We start from the raw sequence: 17,325 nt of genomic DNA, 5'->3' as shown, positions 1-17,325 counted from the left end.
CCTGATTCCGTGACGCTGATATGCTCGACGTTTTGATTAGTAATGCCTCCTAATTCATTTCCCGCGAAACTATCGCAGTTTCTGGCGCTCAAGTGGGTAAACTAGGCTAACAGGTGAGTCTGAGTAAACAATGAAAACTATTGACCTTTACAGCAAAATACAACCTCAGAGCAGCATGTAGACGTTCACTATGATTATTATATTTCATACTTGAAGCGCTTTAATTAACCGAAGCTACTTTAGCAACACCATGTTAGCAAAGTAAAACATCGACTTTAAGGTGGTCTGCAGTAACTTGATGTGTGCTAACTCGTCCTACATATTTATATGTTTTCTGTGATACAAGGACTTATCTGGACCCCTCGCTGCAGAGTGTTAATGTGTAATTGTAAGCACACTTCCCGCTGTTATCGCTGCACGTTTCTAAAAGCATTAGCATTATTTTTCAGATAGCATCTCGCAATGGGAATTCACGGACTGGCCAAGCTAATAGCCGATCATGCCCCCGGTGCCATCAAAGAACAGGACATCAAAAACTACTTCGGTAATTCTAACAAATTACTTTTTCTACATTTACATTAGTAAGGTCACAAGAAACGCAAATACACGTTTAGTCATTGTTGGAATGAAGCTTATGTCAGTCGTGTTATTAAACTTATTATTTTTAACCATACAGTGACATTAAATATAAAGTAATCTTAATGTTTCAATTGCTTTTCGTAGGCAGGAAAATTGCTATTGATGCCTCCATGTGCATCTACCAGTTCCTGATTGCTGTCCGACAGGATGGGAACGTTCTGCAGAGTGAAGACGGAGAGACTACAAGGTTCAGCATAAATGATTTGATTTCTGGCCATATTTGCAGTATGCATTAGGATACACTAGTGTTTTTTTTTTTAAAGAGCAGTAGCCTACCCCCACTGCATGAACTAAAGAGGTTTGTGACTTTCCCTTTTTCTAGCCACTTGATGGGAATGTTCTACCGCACAATCCGCATGTTGGAGAACGGGATCAAGCCGGTGTATGTGTTTGATGGGAAACCTCCACAGCTCAAGTCAGCTGAGGTTTGTATGGACTCTGTCGGGCACGAGCTGATAAGAGGTCACAGAGTACATCGGCCTGAGTTTAAACCTATGAATTTTTAAAGCCATGGCATAACTTTGTTGAAATGGCAAATGACAGTCCAATGCTTAGACCTAGTATTAATATCGTCTTCATTTTTCCACCAATGTTTTCTTTGTTTAGCTGGAGAAGAGAGGGGAGAGGAGAGCAGAAGCTGAGAAAATGCTTGCCAAAGCTCAGGAATTGGGTAAAAAAAAAATAAAAATTATTATTTTAGTAACAAAACTTTGCATCCTTTCTTTTCCCCTCACTAATGTGGAAATTAAAAGAATATTGAATATGAGTCCTGTTTTTTTTTCCATGCTTATTTTTTTAAAATTATTATTATTTCCTCAAACCAGGTGAACAAGAGAATATTGACAAGTTCTCCAAGCGACTCGTGAAAGTCACCAAGCAGCATAACGATGATTGCAAGAAGCTACTGACCTTGATGGGAGTGCCTTATATCGAGGTAGCATTAAAAGCTGCTTTACTTCTCTACTGCTGACCTTTTAAAAATTGAAAAGAATTGAAAGAATTTTTTTGTGCATCTTGGCTCTACGGTGAATTTGCAGATTTACAGTTCTTGAATATATTTTTTAAAAACCAATTGCTACTGGAGAAATAAATAAATATGCGTAAATAAATGTGCTACGTGATTTTTTTTTTGTTTGTTTGTTTTTTAGGCTCCGTGTGAGGCTGAAGCCAGCTGTGCTGCTCTGGTTAAAGAAGGGAAGGTCTTTGCTACGGCAACGGAGGATATGGACGGACTGACCTTTGGGACGAATGTCTTGCTAAGACACCTCACTGCCAGTGAAGCAAAGTACACACCTTTATTTATTTCTGTTCTTTCTTAATAATGTTATAAAGACAAAAACGAGCTTCCTGTTTATGTTGAGTGCTTATATATTTAATTTTTAAATGCCTTTTTTTTTGCTGCAGGAAACTTCCTGTCCAGGAATTTCACTTTAATCGCATCCTGCAGGACATCGGTCTGACCAGTGAGCAGGTGGGTTGATACTGTTCCCAAAACAGTAAATGCTTATTATCTGTGTAGCACAGGACTCAACTATCAGTATTTATTTCTTCCAGTTCATAGACCTTTGTATTCTGCTGGGGTGTGACTACTGCGGCACCATCAAGGGAATCGGTCCCAAGCGAGCCATCGACCTGATCCGGCAAGCACGGCTCCATAGAGGAAATCCTGGAAAACATTGATACAAATGTAAGTTAAATAATTTTTTTCTCTTACTGAGATTCGTTTCGTGTTATGTGTGGAACAAGTGGAAGCAAGCAAAAATTTACAACCAGAGAGTGTGAGATACATCTACACATTTTTTACAAGCGATGCATGTTAAGTTGCAGGACTTAGAGAAATGTTTTGTTTTAATTTGTTTATTTTTTTTTTTAAAACACCAACAAGGATGCATAAAGATTACAAAAAGTTGAGACAAAATATGTCTTGCAGATGATAAAAATCACACCTCATGCTTACTTTAGTTTTTTTGTACATTTTATTTGAATGCATGAATGCATTTTGAATGAAAAATACCTTTTCTGAACTCCTGTAAAACTCAGAATGGAGATTAGTCTATCAGTACTGAACAGTTGCTTTCCACAATTTCTCCATGTTTCATTTTACTATTAAAAATAGCTGTTTGAAAGAACTTTATAGAAACATGTTTACTTGATTTCCCATTATACATTTATCTAACCATTCACAATGTCAGTTGAGTCAGTGGAAACATTTACGTAGTCAAATATTTAAAAAATCATGTATTTTGAATAATGTCTGGACTTTTAGCTCCCTCATCTTTCGGCTTCATGACATGTTTTGGGTCACCCCAATGCATCTTTTTACGAGACAATAAATAAATTAATTGCTGTCCAACCAGGCAGTGAATGTAATTTTTTTTGTTTTCGTGTGCGTTTTGTTCACCTTTTTTGCAGAAGGCATCCGGCCCCAGAGGACTGGCTGTACAAAGAAGCGAGGAATTTGTTTTTGAAGCCAGAGGTGGTGGACTCCTCCACAGTGGACCTGAAGTGGAGGGAGCCTGATGAGGAGGCTCTGATCCAATTCATGTGCAGTGAGAAACAATTCAGGTGAGCTGAATGGAGAATCATTCTGGATTTTTAAACCTTTTTTTTTTTTTTTTTTGCACGCATTTCTCATATGATGCTAGAGTGATTGGTTATTGTGGCGTTTGCTCGATGATCTGCTTTTACATCGTTAATCCACTAGTCTCCGCTGTTGGCCGCTTTTAAATGCAGTTGCTTTACATTCCTTGTAGCCATTGTTGAAGGATATTGTGCACTTGTCACTTAAGCCAGTTAAATTGGTCTTATTTCTCCCTGATTACCTGCATACAGCAGTATTCATTTTAAGTTCTGAGTCATTTTTGTGTGTTTTCAGTGAGGACAGGATCCGTAACGGCTGTAAAAAGATGATGAAGAGCAGACAAGGTAGCACACAGGGAAGACTGGACTCTTTCTTTTCCGTCACTGGTTCACTCTCCTCAAAAAGGAAGGTATGCAGACTTCAGCGGACCGCTAGCCCAATGGTTATTTCAAATGTTATTTTTAAATGGACGTTATTTGTGGTTCCTCATGTTTACATCTTGTTTTTTGGAGACTCGGTTACATGCTAATCAACTAGAAAAATATTAAGTATTTCCTGTTTTATTTCTGTTTTCTTAGGAACCGGAGACCAAAGGATCTGCAAAGAAAAAACAGAAAACTGGAGCAACTCCAGGCAAATTTAGGAAGGGCAAATAGACTGAACTCTGATCACTTGATGTTACTGCTATGTATGCAACATATTAAATAAGAACTATTCATTTTTTCATGAGGAAAATGCTGCACAGAAAGAGCTTTAGTTCAGTCATTATTTCATTAAAATATTTTTTGTTTATGACCAACCACAATCCAAGCTGGCTGTATTTTAAGGTGCTGAATGGGTTTAGTAACATGCTTGAAATAAAAATCTTATTTTGTAGTGAAAGCTGTCGCCTGACTTTTGATTAATTTTTATTAACACTTAAAATATGGACTGATTACTTAAAAATAAGTGGAAGTAAAACTTGCTGGTTCATCTTCAAATATGTTTTGCATCATTTACAGAAGTAGTGGAGGGAAATGACTGGACAGGGAGGACTTGGTTCACATGGACTCACAGAAATATTACTTATTTGAACTGAAAAATGTTCTCTTCCCCTTATATTTTTATTGGTTACATTTAGAATAGAATAGAATAGAATTACTTTATTCATCCCAGCAGGGAAATTACTTCGCAGTTACAGCATAGAGACAAGACACACAACAACCACCACTGAGTAGTAGTTGTGGATAAAATAAAATATAAAATGCTATAAATTGTAAAAATATAAAATGGTGTTAATATAAAAAACAACTTAAGAGCAGTCCTTGCAAAGATTAACAAAAAATGCAGATATGTATATGTAAATATACAGTATGTACAGCAAGTGTGCCACAGTGCAGTTGTGCAAAATCGGACTGATTAGTGCAGAACAATGATTTAGCGTTTATTGTACAGTGAGATGGCATGTGGCAGGAAGGATTTCCTGTATCTGTCCCTACGACAGCAGAGCTGGAGCAACCTATGTGAGAAGGTGCTCCGCTGTCTGTCCACTATGTGGTGGAGAGGGTGCAGTTTATTGTCCATAATAGACAGAACCTTCTTCAGTGTCTTCCTCTCCACCACAGTTTCCAGGGACTCCAGCCTTAGTCCCAGTACAGAGCCAGCTTTCCTGATGATTTTGTCCAGTCTATTAGAGTCGCTGGCTCTGATGCTGCTTCCCCAACACACAGCAGCAAAGAAGATGGCACTGGCAACAACACTGTGATAGAAGGTCTCCAACATCTTGCTGCACACATTGAAGGATCTCAGCTTCCTTAAAAAATAGAGTCTGCTCATCCCCTTCTTGCACACAGCGTCAGTGTTAGATGCCCAGTCCAGTCTGTTGCCGATTACAACTCCCAGGTATTTGTAATCCTCCACCTCCTCCACCACTTCCCCTTTGATCTTCAGTGGCTGTGAAGATGTCTTCTTCCTTCTGAAGTCAATCACCATCTCTCTGGTCTTATTAATGTTGAGCCTCAGGTGATTCTGGTCAGACCACTCCACAAAGCCGTCCACCAATGTCACAAACTCCCCCTCCCCTCTATCCCCTATACACCCGACAACCGCTGAGTCATCAGAAAACTTCTGTAGGTGACATGACTCAGAGTTGTACTGGAGATCAGTGGTGTACAAGGTGAAGAGAAAGGGAGAAAGCACAGTTCCCTGTGGAGCTCCTACGTCACTGACCACCACACCAGACAGGACACTGCCCAGACGGATAAACTGTGGCCTGCCTGTCAAGTAGTCAGTAACCCAGGAGATCACTGAGTCGTTGACACCCATCCTCCGCAGCTTCTCACCCAGCAGCAGAGGCTGGATGGTGTTGAAGGCACTGGAGAAATCAAAGAAGGTTAAGAAGAGAGTAAAATTCCATAGTCCAGAAAATTGGAGAATGCAACAAGACTGAGAGGAAGTATATTTGAGACGAGACAAAAGCTTTGAAAATATGACCAGCTTTGAGAACCATAATGCAAGTTGTTGCCTTCAGAAGTCAATCACGTTGTACATTTTGTCTGCAAATTAATTTTCCTAGAGAAATCCGACTGTTCTGTGAAGTCCTCTGTTGTTTGTTGTAAAACTGTATCCCAACCTTTGACCGTCTTATTCAGCGTCGTTCAATGACCTGGGACGCTTCAAACTAACCAAACCAGCCCATGGCAACTGTTGAGGAGCTGCAGAGATCCAGAGCTCAGAAGCAACAATTTGCTGAAACGACCACTACTGGTACATCAACGGAAGCGCGGCAAGCATCGCCAGAAGAAAAGTGTGTAGAGATGCATATGGAAGAAGATGCTCTGGTGAGATGAAACCAGAATTGGATATAACAAATTCCTCTGTCATGCTGTGGAGATTTTTCTTCAGCAGTGACACAGAAACTGATGGGAAGCCAACTGAGCCCGAAAGTCTGCTAAACAATGGCCCAGTCAAAGTCCAATTCTAAATCCAGAGAAAACTGGTGAGACAAAAAATTAAAGTATCCCATCGACAGTCACGCTTTCTAAAGATGTACCTCAAAATACAGCAAAATGTAGTTTCGTCTTCATAGCATTGAGTCGGAAAGTATCGACTATGAATGAAAGTCCACCCTTAGATTTTGTCTGCAAAACATTTTTGAAAAATTATAATTTCTCATCATCTTCATGTTAAATCCTTGTCTAAAAAAAAAGAAGGCTTGCATTTGTGATATGATCAAATGTGAAAAAGCAAACTTAAGGGTGTTGCTTTAACGAGTGGGATGCTGAATAAAGCCGGAGGGGCGGGTCGGTGCCCTGAAACAAATGATTTAACACTGGATTTTCTTTCCGGCAGGATGTTGCGCAAAATAACATTTTACCGAGAGGCGTCATGTGATGGTTTGCAACTGTGCAACCATTTCAATTGGTCTTTCCTTAAAGGAGCTTCCTCTTGCTTCTCTACCCTTTCTGTCCAGCAACAACAAGAAATGAAGTCCTTTAAAATACAGCTAACATTTAAATCAATTCACTGCGTAAAGAAAGGACTTCTTGTGTGTTGGTCCGGTAAGAAAAACTTTTCTATTAACTTTTTTATTAATTAAACGTTTAATTTTTGGATGTGAAACATTTTTTTCATTGTGGTTACTGCATCTGCTGATGTTTTAGTTTTACGTCACCTTCCATAAAAAAGCTCCAACTCTGATCTCGCAGATTTTACAGAAATGATTGTACTAAAAAACCCAAATACATTTGCTATAAAGAAGTAAAACTATTTAGCATAGAGTGAAATCAAGTCACTTCTCTAATTGTTTCTGTTTGTTTGCAAATCAGCAGCTTCCCGGATGTGTTTCAGTTTGGCAATCATCTCTTCCTTACTAACTTTTCAGTTTGTCTCGGGTAAGCTTTTCAACAATTATCATTGCAAAACACATTAAGAAAAATTAATGCTAAATATGCTAGTATATGCCTAAAAAGTTATATTTGTGTTGAAGCCGAGTGTGTACTTTGCTGACAATGCAGGCGCTGCGGATGATTGTGAGTCCATTAAGAATCCAGTCCTGTTCATCACAACGCCAGAAAATCTGGAAGCACTGAGTGGATCGTGTCTACAAGTCCCATGCCACTTTTCTGCTAAAGAAAGAGCAAGCTTCTCGGGGCAAAACTTTGGGGTGTGGATCAAATCAGATTCTAGGTTTAAAGAATTCTCAAGAAATGTGATTTTCAACAGCAGTGGGTCGATCAAAACGTATCCGCTGGAAATTACGGGAAACCTGGAGAGGCAAAACTGCACAACTGTGTTTCGGAGCTTAACGAGGGAACATTCAGACACGTACTTCTTCAGAATTGAACGTACGCAGTTCCAGGCAACAGCTTCCTGCAGTGGATTTCGCTTAACAGTCAGAGGTGAGAAGTTTTGAATTGTTGAACAAAATGTGAACTTCATGCCAATTGTGATTTTTATTTTAGATATACATCCGTCTAATGACTGTGTCATAGTTTTATAAGATTCTGAGCAATTAGGTTAAAAGTGGTACTAGGAGATTTATTTAGACTGAGTGACTGAGAAAGAGAGGAAACGCTCAGTGCTCAAAAGTGAAAATCGGCAGAAATAGTTTAAATAATGGATACTTTGACATGTTTATTTGATTTTAAACCCCAGATTCTCCTCAGCGTCCCAGCATTAATCTTCCCTCTGACCTGAAGGAGCATCAGTCTGTCACTATAACCTGCTCAGCTTTCACTCCCTGTCCACAATCACCTCCTGAACTCACCTGGAATCTCCAACAAGACTCTCTCAGACAAACAGAGAAAAACACAGATGGAACCTTTACAACTAAAATCCAGAAGAACATCACTCTGTCAGACACACATGATGGATACAACATCAGCTGTTCTGCCAGATATCCTGTGATTGGAGGAATCAAGACAGCAGAGACAGAATGTGACTCTCAGTGTTTCATGTAAGTGATCCTGTCAGCAGGTCATGGTTCAGCTGTTTCTGATCAATAAAGTTCATGTGTGTCTCATTTTCCTCAGATTCTCCTAAAGACACCTCAGCATCCATCAGTCCATCAGGTTTGGTGTCAGCAGGTAGCAGGGTGGAGCTGAGCTGCTCCAGCAGAGCCAAACCTCCACCCAGCTTCACCTGGTTCAGGAACAGCAAAGATGGAGCCACTAAAGTGTCTGTGGGGCCGGTTTACAGACTCCATATGACCAACATGACAGATTTGGGAAGTTATTACTGTGAGGCAGAAAATATTCTGGGGAGTCAGACATCTACACCGAGTCATTTAAAAGACCACGGTAATTCCTTTATGTTAATTATGTTGATATATGATGTTAAAGTGCTCCAAAACTAAACCCTTACTTATGTTACGTATGTTCTTAATGTCCAAATGCCTCCACATATATTTATAAATAGTAGCGGAAGAAATACTACAGTATTTACAAATAAATTATATTTTAGGTTTGTTTTAATAAATAAGACTGGGATACAATATTATGAAGTTTAGTTTAAAAACAAAAAACATTTGAAAAAACAGTGCAGTTGATTTATTGGCTACAAATGAAAATAAACTTCAAACCAAATTGAAAACAAGAATGGAAGAGCGGGAGATTTTTTGAAAATGAGATAATAAGTAATCTATGTGAGAATGTGAAAGGTTTTTTTCGTTGTTTCAGCAGGCCTTCAGTGTAGAATCCATTCTCGTATTTCTAGAAACATTGATTGCGAAATCTCATTTAAGTTGTGCTGCTGTTTTTGTTATTTTAGGGATAAAAACAGGTAACATTTTGGGGAGCTGCTGCTGGGGGATTTATTGCGATCATCGTTGTGATCTGTGGTGCTTACATTCTTTGGTAAGCACAATCTATAATCCAACTGTGTGACTTAGAAAAAGTCACTTGGAAGAATTCAGAAATGAGGTCTTTGTGATGGATTTACTTTGGAAATGTTGAGCCAACACTTCTGTTTTTTCTAGGCGCTTGAAGTTTAAACATTCAGCTTTACGTCAGTCTCAGGTGAGAAAATACAAGCATCCTGTCAAAAAAACCCCACGTTTTTATGTTTATCTTTCAAGGTATTGGTAAACATCTATATTTTCGGTTTCTGTGTGCTAAATTAATAAATTGTTTTGACTGTATCTCTGTTAAACCCTAAGATGAGGGGGGAAAATGGAAAAGCGAATTCAGCTGAATCAACGGCTGCGTTTTGCTCTCTCTTTTTTTTTTTTTTTTTTTTCCAGAATTCGGGTTTCCAAGAGCCTACCAGCACCGAAGAAAACCAGGACATCCATTATGGAGACATCGACTTCTCTGCGATGAGACCGTCGCTTAAAACAGCCCGAGACGAGACGGATCAGCAGAATGTTATGTATTCAGAGGTGAAAGTGCGCAGAACTGGCAACAGGACTGAATCGGTGGACGGCCTCTACGCTCAGGTGAAGACGAAACCAGTCAACCCACATTTCACCTAGCGAAACGTCGTCTCACAGATATGTTTGACTTTTTCTCTAAACTGTTCAAACGCAGACAGTTGTTTTCATCTTAAACTGTATGTTTCGGGTTTCCTTCCACAAACTATTCACAGTAGTTTGCCATTTGTGGAAAGCAAACTATTGTGAAGGGCCTCAAAAGCACCGATTTAGACGTACGCTTAGGTTTATTGTCCAGGTAGACGACACATTTATGCCCAAGGTTTAACTTCCTGGTTGATGTGTTGAGATGTTGCTTCAATATTTCCACAAATTGTTCCTTTCTCATGAAGCCATCTTTTTTTTTTTTTGAAGCGCACCACTCCCTCCTTCAGCAAAGCAACCACATGCTTCCATCTCCACGCTTTCGTCTTTCCTTTTTCCTCAAAATGAAATGTCATTATGTCCAAGCGCCTCAACTTCAACTTTATCGGACTTCTGTCTTTTCATGCAATCTCTGTCAATTTTCCGATCGTGTTATGCGGGTCCACTTCTAACGACGCTCTCTTATCCAGAGCACCTTTCAGAGAAACCCGCGCAAGGAAGGTTATAGGGGAAATACTTGCTCTAAAATGGACAACTTTGATTTTGAAGGGAGAAAAGTGACTCCGTGCTTGCAATGGCCACATATTCACAGATCATGTACTAATGAATGAACCAGTCACAAATGAGTCATAATTGATTTATGCTGTAAATAGATTTTCACTTAAATTTAAACAACAAGAAAAAATATTGCTCAAGAGATGCAAGTAGGTATGGTACCTAGTGGCTAAGACTGTCATTATTTAATGCTTGAAATATTAGATTTATTTGCGTGAAAGAAGGAAAAAATGAAACATCTGGCAGTTGTTGTAATAAAATAACTTTAAAACAAATGTCTACTTTGATAAAAGATTTGTATTTGTAACGGATGCAAAAAAAATAGCAGCCGTTGGATTAAATACATTTAACTTTAACTCAAAAGCCTTTAAAATGGATATGGTTTTAGCTGCAGATTTCCATATTCATACAGGAAACGGGAGGCAGGTTTGGGTTCTGAGGAAGTTTCCATTACCTCTTCTCTTGTCTTCCTCGCAAAATATAATTAAAAGGTTTAAATAGAACAAACTTTATTTTGTCATTTTGTTTCAGCGCATGACTATGGTGATCTTAGAGTTGTCAGAATCCTCTTTGTGTGAAATAAGTTGATTGTCTGATTTTGGGTCAGTTTTCTTAGTCCCTGACAGTATTTAGCTTAGTTTGCACTGATTCTTTTTTTTAAACCTGTAGTTAAACATCTGTTATGGAATAAAACTAAGCAAATTAGAAGTAGGTGAACATAACAAATACCATAGAAGGTTATAATTCATTTGCTTAAGTGTAGAAAAATGTGTCTTACAGTCACAAACGTAAAGGTAAAACCTGATTTCCTTTGCATTTCATTGAAAACATAATAGAAAATTAGACTTTTATGCTGTTTTCTGACCAAGTAGAGGGCTCTGCCTAGTCTTTACATTAGAGCCAAAAGCATCGGAAAAAGGGAACTGGAAAATAATGTTAGGAAAGTTATTAGAAAACTGAAATCTAGTGTCATGAATTTGAATTAGATGTGAGACGCAAAAACCAAATGAATCGATGAAGAATTTCCAAATAAAGCTGTAAACCAAGCAGGGGAAGGAATGTAACTTTAAGCTAAAATAATTACACAAAAAACCAGAAAATGTTGTTTTTGTGGGCTTTGAGCCTGGTTTTCAGTTTGCTGAAGATAAAAGATAAAATATCTTGCTATTTTATCTCAAAACACGAGCCTGAAACTTGAAACTGAATGCAGTTCGTGTCTGCCTCAAACCTACGTTGGTTGTGTGGTTTCAAATTAAAATAAAAATTAACGAAGTTGGTCACTGGTGTTTCTGTTTCTCATTTTAAGCAGACAAGAAGTGAAAATAGGACTGTTTATGTCAATGTCCTGTGGGAAATGTTTTCTTCAACCATCTATCAGTCTTCGTTCACAAATTGTGAAACTTCCCTTTTTCCAGAGAGCTTATTGACAAGGACACGAATGTAAAAATGTATTAGGTGTCAACCTTATACTGTAGGAGGGCTACCAATGTCTATTTCAACTTCACCACAAGTCTACTATATGTGTGAGAGTGAATGACGTAAAAAGGAGGCTTGATCTTTCAACCCACCACAACCTTGCAAGAAAACATGAATACATAATGTGTTTGTAGTCCAGGTTTATTTAGGAGCTCCAAAATAAACCTGGGTCCATTTGTAACTTTGAGAGTTGCATTTGTCTTTATTTGGTGGTGGAAAATTAAGGCTCTCAAAGACAACAGATTTTAAATGGGGATTAAAATGAGGAAACAAAGTCCTAATAATGAACTGTATTTATGAGGAGTGTGATACAGACCTAGGATTCTATAGCGTTACATTTGTGCCAACATTTTGAGTGCTAATGTTTACTTTCCCTCAAGTAAACATTAGCATGCTAATCATGCTTTTGTTTTTTACATGTTGTTAAGATTGCAATAAATATGATGATTTTTCAAAGAGCCTATGCTATTGTTGCCCTTCCCTGACCCCCGCTGGACTTTGGGCTGGCTTTATGTTCCCTTGCATTTTCATTTTGAAGAGTAGACAAAAGAAATGGCCCTGTGTGTTACATCATGTTCGAACAAAGACATGAAATATTCCCGATTCACTTCAAAAAGAAAGCAAACATCGAAAAAGCTTGAGTGCTATTTATTTTTACAGTTGTTCTTAAGGGTGCCAATAAAATAGTGGTTTGGTTAAAAAAAGGAAAATCTTAACAGTACAGTAATTAAAAGTTGGATTCTTTTTTATTTTCCCTGTGACTTTCTGCTTCTGCTTTAAAATAAATAAAGCGATAAGAGGGGCCATCATAAAATGTGTTCAGGACAAATAACTCCAATCTCTTTAAAAAATGTTAAGGTGTTTTCACCGAAAGATGCACAGCAAATTTTCTCGCTGATGCGTGACGACTTCCTGTTTTATAACGGCGAAGAAACGGTGAGTCTGTCTAAATTTACACAGGAACATCTGAACAGTTGAATGCAGTCGTTGGACATCACTTCTGCTGAACTCCTCAGTCCTTTATTCAGGTTTATTTCTCCAGTGCAGCCGTTTGGTAAGAGCAATTTCTATGTCCTACAGAAAATTTTATTTTGGTGGTTACTATGGATTTTTGTTAAAAAAAAAAAAAAAAAAAAGATGATTTACTTTAATACATTTTCTCTTCTTATATTGACAGTCATACATCATGATGAGCAAAATGTTCCTGAGTGTCCTCTTTTTTACAAGTAGGTGTTATTTTGCGTGTGTGTTCATTTCAACCGTTTACAGCTTGTGTTATCTATGCAGATGAAAATACTTCTGTGACGCAATTCGGTCAAATAATGTAAATTAATTTATAGCGGAAATAAGTTAGATCAGGAAGCTGGTAGTTAAGTTCATAGTTACCAAATTGTATGGCTAAATTCATGCAAAGAATTGTAAAAAAAATTGCTGTGGTTTGAAATTTGACCAGAGTGTGATATCTGTATTACAAACAATCTATGTTTTATTGCACTTGGAGAAACATAACCAAGCAGCAACTACTGTATATATCATGGCACAGCATTCATAGAAAAAAAACAAATCATTTGTAATGCGCTACTTTAGGACACTAGTCACATAAAAAAGTGGGACTTGTATCACTAAGCTGCACACAGTGACTGTATTTAATCATATTTTCAAATTCATTGGTTGATGCACCTTTATTGAGCAAACAGAGGAGAAAAATAGCAAAACTACCAATTCCAACAACATAGGGAGCTTTGGGCCATCCTTGATTAGAATTTATCATAGTCACAATAAAACAAAATCTTATCATGATAAATGAGGCAATAAATGCCCAGTCGTAGTTTGGAAGACACTTGGGCACGTGTTGCTGTTTTTTCTTTGGTTTTTAAAATGTTATGTATACATAATTTTTGAGCATATGTGTGTAAGCTAGCAATGTATTTTTCTGTCCTGTTGCAGTTCCGTTACAAAAGTACATTTATAGAAGATCTTAAGTTAAGAAAAGCGAGCCTGGTGCGGAGATCTTCTCTAAGTTGTTCTCTGGTTGTCCAGCAACTTACGGTCATGTGTTGTGAGGACAGCTAGAAGCCGTGGCAGATTTGTTTACAATGCAAACACAGTATGTATGGGTCAATTTAACAGTAATTGTGGCCCCTGGTTTTGCAGGCTCCGTGGTCGCTTGTGGTCACGATGTGGGCCTGTTCATTACTGCACCGACACCGATGGAGGCTCTGAATGGATCCTGTTTACATATTCCCTGTAACTTCACAGCTAAAAGTGACGGCAGCTCTTCCAGTGGAGAACCTGTCGGAGTTTGGATGAAAAGTGACCCAAGTTTCTCAACATTTCCACAGAATGTGATTTTCAACAGCAGTGACACGACAAACGTCTATCCCATGACCATAACTGGCAATCTGAAGGAGAAAAACTGCACCACTTTGTTTTCAGGCGTAAACCAAAGTCATGCAGACACATATTACTTCAGAATTGAACACGGCCAATTTAAGGCTTCGGCTATTTGTCATGCTCTTGAAATAAAAATAAAAGGTAAGGCAGTTTTCTGTTATTTAATGAATGACATTAAAACAAGAAAGAAAGTTGAAATGTATCACTAATTTCATTAAATTAATCAAATATTTAAAAAGTTCATTTGGTTATAAAGCTTTATTTTTGCTGGTGGCGTCCGCTTTGTGTACAGTTTTTTTTCTTCCTTGTTTGTTTTCCAAAACACTTATTTCCAAATGTTGTTTTTATCTTGTGCCTTGCAAAAAAAAAAGTATCCACAACTCTTCTTCCACATTTTATCCCGTTACAGCCACAAAACGTCAATGTTTTCGTACCAGGTTTTTATGTTATAATCTAGTCCAACATACAGCAGTCCCTATTTTTTGAAGGAAAATAACACAATTTTTTAAAATATTCTATCAATAAACATCTGACAAGTGTTGCAGGCATTCAGTTCCTCTGGGTCAACAGTTTGTAAAATCACCACCTGCTGCAATTAAAGCCACAAGTCTTTCTGTGGGGATGGGGTTGTAATCCTGCGGGACAACAAGTCTCACGAGTCTGGCTGCCTCCAACCGGGTTTAGCTCCGTCCATCTCCACATCAACCCTGACCAGCGTCTCTATCCCAGCTGAATACACACTAGCCCGCAGGACAGTTTTGTTTGTGCTATACTTGCATTCCTTCCAACTTTACAATTGATACTTTGACTCATTGCATAAAATCCGTTTATTTTTTTGTTTCAGAATATGGTCTTTTCAGTGGTAATGTGACAAAATAGAAAAAGCACTTGTTCAAGGCAGTGTACGTGCGATAATGACAAAACCAGCTTTCAATTGACTTTAATACATTTACTATTTAACATTTTAAACCCCAGATTCTCCTTGGAGTCCCAGCATTAATCTTCCCTCTGACCTGAAGGAGCATCAGTCTGTCACTATAACCTGCTCAGCTTTCACTCCCTGTCCACAATCACCTCCTGAACTCACCTGGAATCTCCAACAAGACTCTCTCAGACAAACAGAGAAAAACACAGAGGGAATCTTTACAACTAAAATCCAGAAGAACATCACTCTGTCAGACACACATGATGGATACAACATCAGCTGTTCTGCCACATATCCTGTGATTGGAGGAAACAAAACAGCAGAGACAGAAGTGACTCTCAGTGTTTCATGTAAGTGATCCTGTCAGCAGGTCATGGTTCAGCTGTTTCTGATCAATAAAGTTCATGTGTGTCTCATTTTCCTCAGATGCTCCTAAAGACACCTCAGCATCCATCAGTCCATCAGCTTTGGTGTCAGCAGGTAGCTGGGTGGAGCTGAGCTGCTCCAGCAGAGCCAAACCTCCACCCAGCTTCACCTGGTTCAGGAACAACAAACAAGGAGCCATGAACGTATCTATGGAGCAGATTTACAGCTTCAATGCCACTGAGGGAGGAGAGTATTACTGTGTGGCTACAAATCATCTGGGGAATGAGAGATCATCTGGGATCTTTCTGAGTTTTGAAGGTAAATTGCTAACAACACTGAATGATTTCATTGTACATCTTTAAAGGAGGACCTTAAGTTCTACATGTTGTTTGTTTCATGGAAGTTTCGTCACAGCAATTTGAGCACTGGCTGGAAATTTGCACTGGAGTCATTACGATCATCGGTGTTGGTGTCTGTATTTGGTGAGTGTGTGTTCAGCGCTTTTTCTAGCAGTTTTCATATATGTCTGCAACAGGTCTGAAAGCAGACAGTCATGTGGTTTTACTTCTGATTTATTCTCCATAATTTGTTTCGCAGCGCTATCGTTTGCTGGAGGAGAAAAAAGATGACAGATGCAGCCGTACCACGGCTACAGGTATGAATACGCTGAACAGCGCAGCAGATTCGTCACATGACTGAATACATAAAGATTCCAAAGTTGGGAATTTAATTACAGAAATCAGTTTCAACCTTTCTACTTTTACAGTTCGAAAACAGTAACGAGTCTGCAAGAAGCACAGAGGAGGAAGAAAAAGAACAAACCCTCCATTATGGAGAGATTCAGTTTCTAAAGCGAAGCCCTGAACCATCCAACTGCAGAGTGGAGTTTAACACAGTCTACTCTCAGGTTAAAGTTCGTGAGCCAGCAAGTCGTTTGAGGCAAATGGCTGATGACCCAGAATGCCTCTATGCTCAAGTAAGATGTTAGTGATTTTAGATTTAAAAATTTTTTTTTTACAGGTTTCTATGTAGTTAATCTTTTTTAAAAATACCTCATGTACAAAAATTACACCCGAATGCGTGAATGCAATGCTTACACTTCCTCAACAGGAAACTCAAACTCGCACGCTTCAGCTATTTTTTTTTTTTTCCAGAAGAATATACACAGATGTATGCAAATAGTCACAGAGCTCTAGAGAAAAGGGGAACCTCGTCAACCTCACACACCTGCAGCATATGAGCACTGAGAGCAATGAGTTTCCTACTTGAATATTATATTCTTAACTTACGCCGTGCCTGTGCCTGAATCCCATATCAATTATGTTTCATACGCTGACTTGTGATATTAGGACAGAAAAGCTCTATCTTATCAATTTGTATTCTTTTCTTTTCAGCTCAGTTATAATCCAACTCATTGCAATGTACTGTACATGTTTCTTTAAGGTTACGTAGGTTCATACTCTTGGTTCTTCTCTCCACTTTGGGAATCACCCCATTGATGTGTATCTAATCTTTCCCTATTCCGACAAAAACATTCCTGGGTGCATTTATGTTGTTTTCTTTTGAGTTGTGTTACTACGGTTTCTGCTAGTCAACAGGGAGTTTTGAGCTTTTTTTTTCTTTTCTCCCGGCTCACATGCATCACCATCTACATATTTGCAGAAAGATGTCAATTAAACAATAAATGAAGTCACAGTAAGTTATTGTGACTTATGTACTAGTCACAATAACATTTATTTTTCCATAGGGATTAATAAGGACATTGAAAATACGTAGAAATAGAGAATAAATGCGTTGAATCTGTGGCCTCTCGGAGCTGTGAGGGTTATGTCACTCATGTTTTTGAACGTCTTCATGAATTATTAAGCGAAATGCGCAGTAAACTCAAAGTGAGAC

General features: G+C 38.4%; 3 protein-coding genes across 4 annotated transcripts; all 3 read left to right on the top strand.

Moving 5' to 3' along the window:
* The first annotated feature begins 11 nt into the window (after positions 1 to 11).
* On the top strand, positions 12 to 4,102 carry fen1 (flap structure-specific endonuclease 1). The gene is given in 13 exon segments (XM_032550890.1): positions 12 to 113; positions 450 to 544; positions 724 to 826; positions 962 to 1,064; positions 1,246 to 1,309; positions 1,464 to 1,573; positions 1,788 to 1,924; positions 2,044 to 2,110; positions 2,194 to 2,280; positions 2,282 to 2,326; positions 3,053 to 3,204; positions 3,515 to 3,629; positions 3,799 to 4,102. Coding segments are annotated over 12 exon segments (1,143 nt in total). The 5' UTR covers positions 12 to 113; positions 450 to 462; the 3' UTR covers positions 3,877 to 4,102.
* A 2,494-nt stretch (positions 4,103 to 6,596) lies between these two features.
* Positions 6,597 to 12,200, top strand: LOC116711542 (B-cell receptor CD22-like). The gene is given in 9 exon segments (XM_032550873.1): positions 6,597 to 6,759; positions 7,027 to 7,092; positions 7,216 to 7,599; positions 7,856 to 8,136; positions 8,138 to 8,156; positions 8,233 to 8,500; positions 8,983 to 9,054; positions 9,177 to 9,216; positions 9,441 to 12,200. Coding segments are annotated over 9 exon segments (1,437 nt in total). The 5' UTR covers positions 6,597 to 6,683; the 3' UTR covers positions 9,672 to 12,200.
* A 414-nt stretch (positions 12,201 to 12,614) lies between these two features.
* Positions 12,615 to 16,578, top strand: LOC116711546 (B-cell receptor CD22-like). Of its 2 annotated transcripts, none has more exons than XM_032550881.1 (8): positions 12,615 to 12,798; positions 12,922 to 12,970; positions 13,692 to 14,279; positions 15,114 to 15,413; positions 15,490 to 15,747; positions 15,833 to 15,911; positions 16,027 to 16,084; positions 16,196 to 16,578. In XM_032550881.1, the coding sequence occupies exons 3-8, from the start codon at positions 13,841 to 13,843 to the stop codon at positions 16,415 to 16,417; spliced, it is 1,356 nt and encodes a 451-aa protein (XP_032406772.1). In that variant the 5' UTR covers positions 12,615 to 12,798; positions 12,922 to 12,970; positions 13,692 to 13,840; the 3' UTR covers positions 16,418 to 16,578. The 2 variants fall into 2 exon arrangements, with proteins under 2 accessions (XP_032406772.1, XP_032406773.1); XM_032550882.1 differs by having other exon boundaries at positions 12,616 to 12,798; positions 13,899 to 14,279.
* Positions 16,579 to 17,325: the final 747 nt, after the last annotated feature.

This window comes from Xiphophorus hellerii, chromosome 21 (assembly GCF_003331165.1).
Source record: "Xiphophorus hellerii strain 12219 chromosome 21, Xiphophorus_hellerii-4.1, whole genome shotgun sequence".
Taxonomy (NCBI): Eukaryota; Metazoa; Chordata; class Actinopteri; order Cyprinodontiformes; family Poeciliidae; genus Xiphophorus; species Xiphophorus hellerii.
This window is presented reverse-complemented; position numbering and strand designations above follow the sequence as displayed.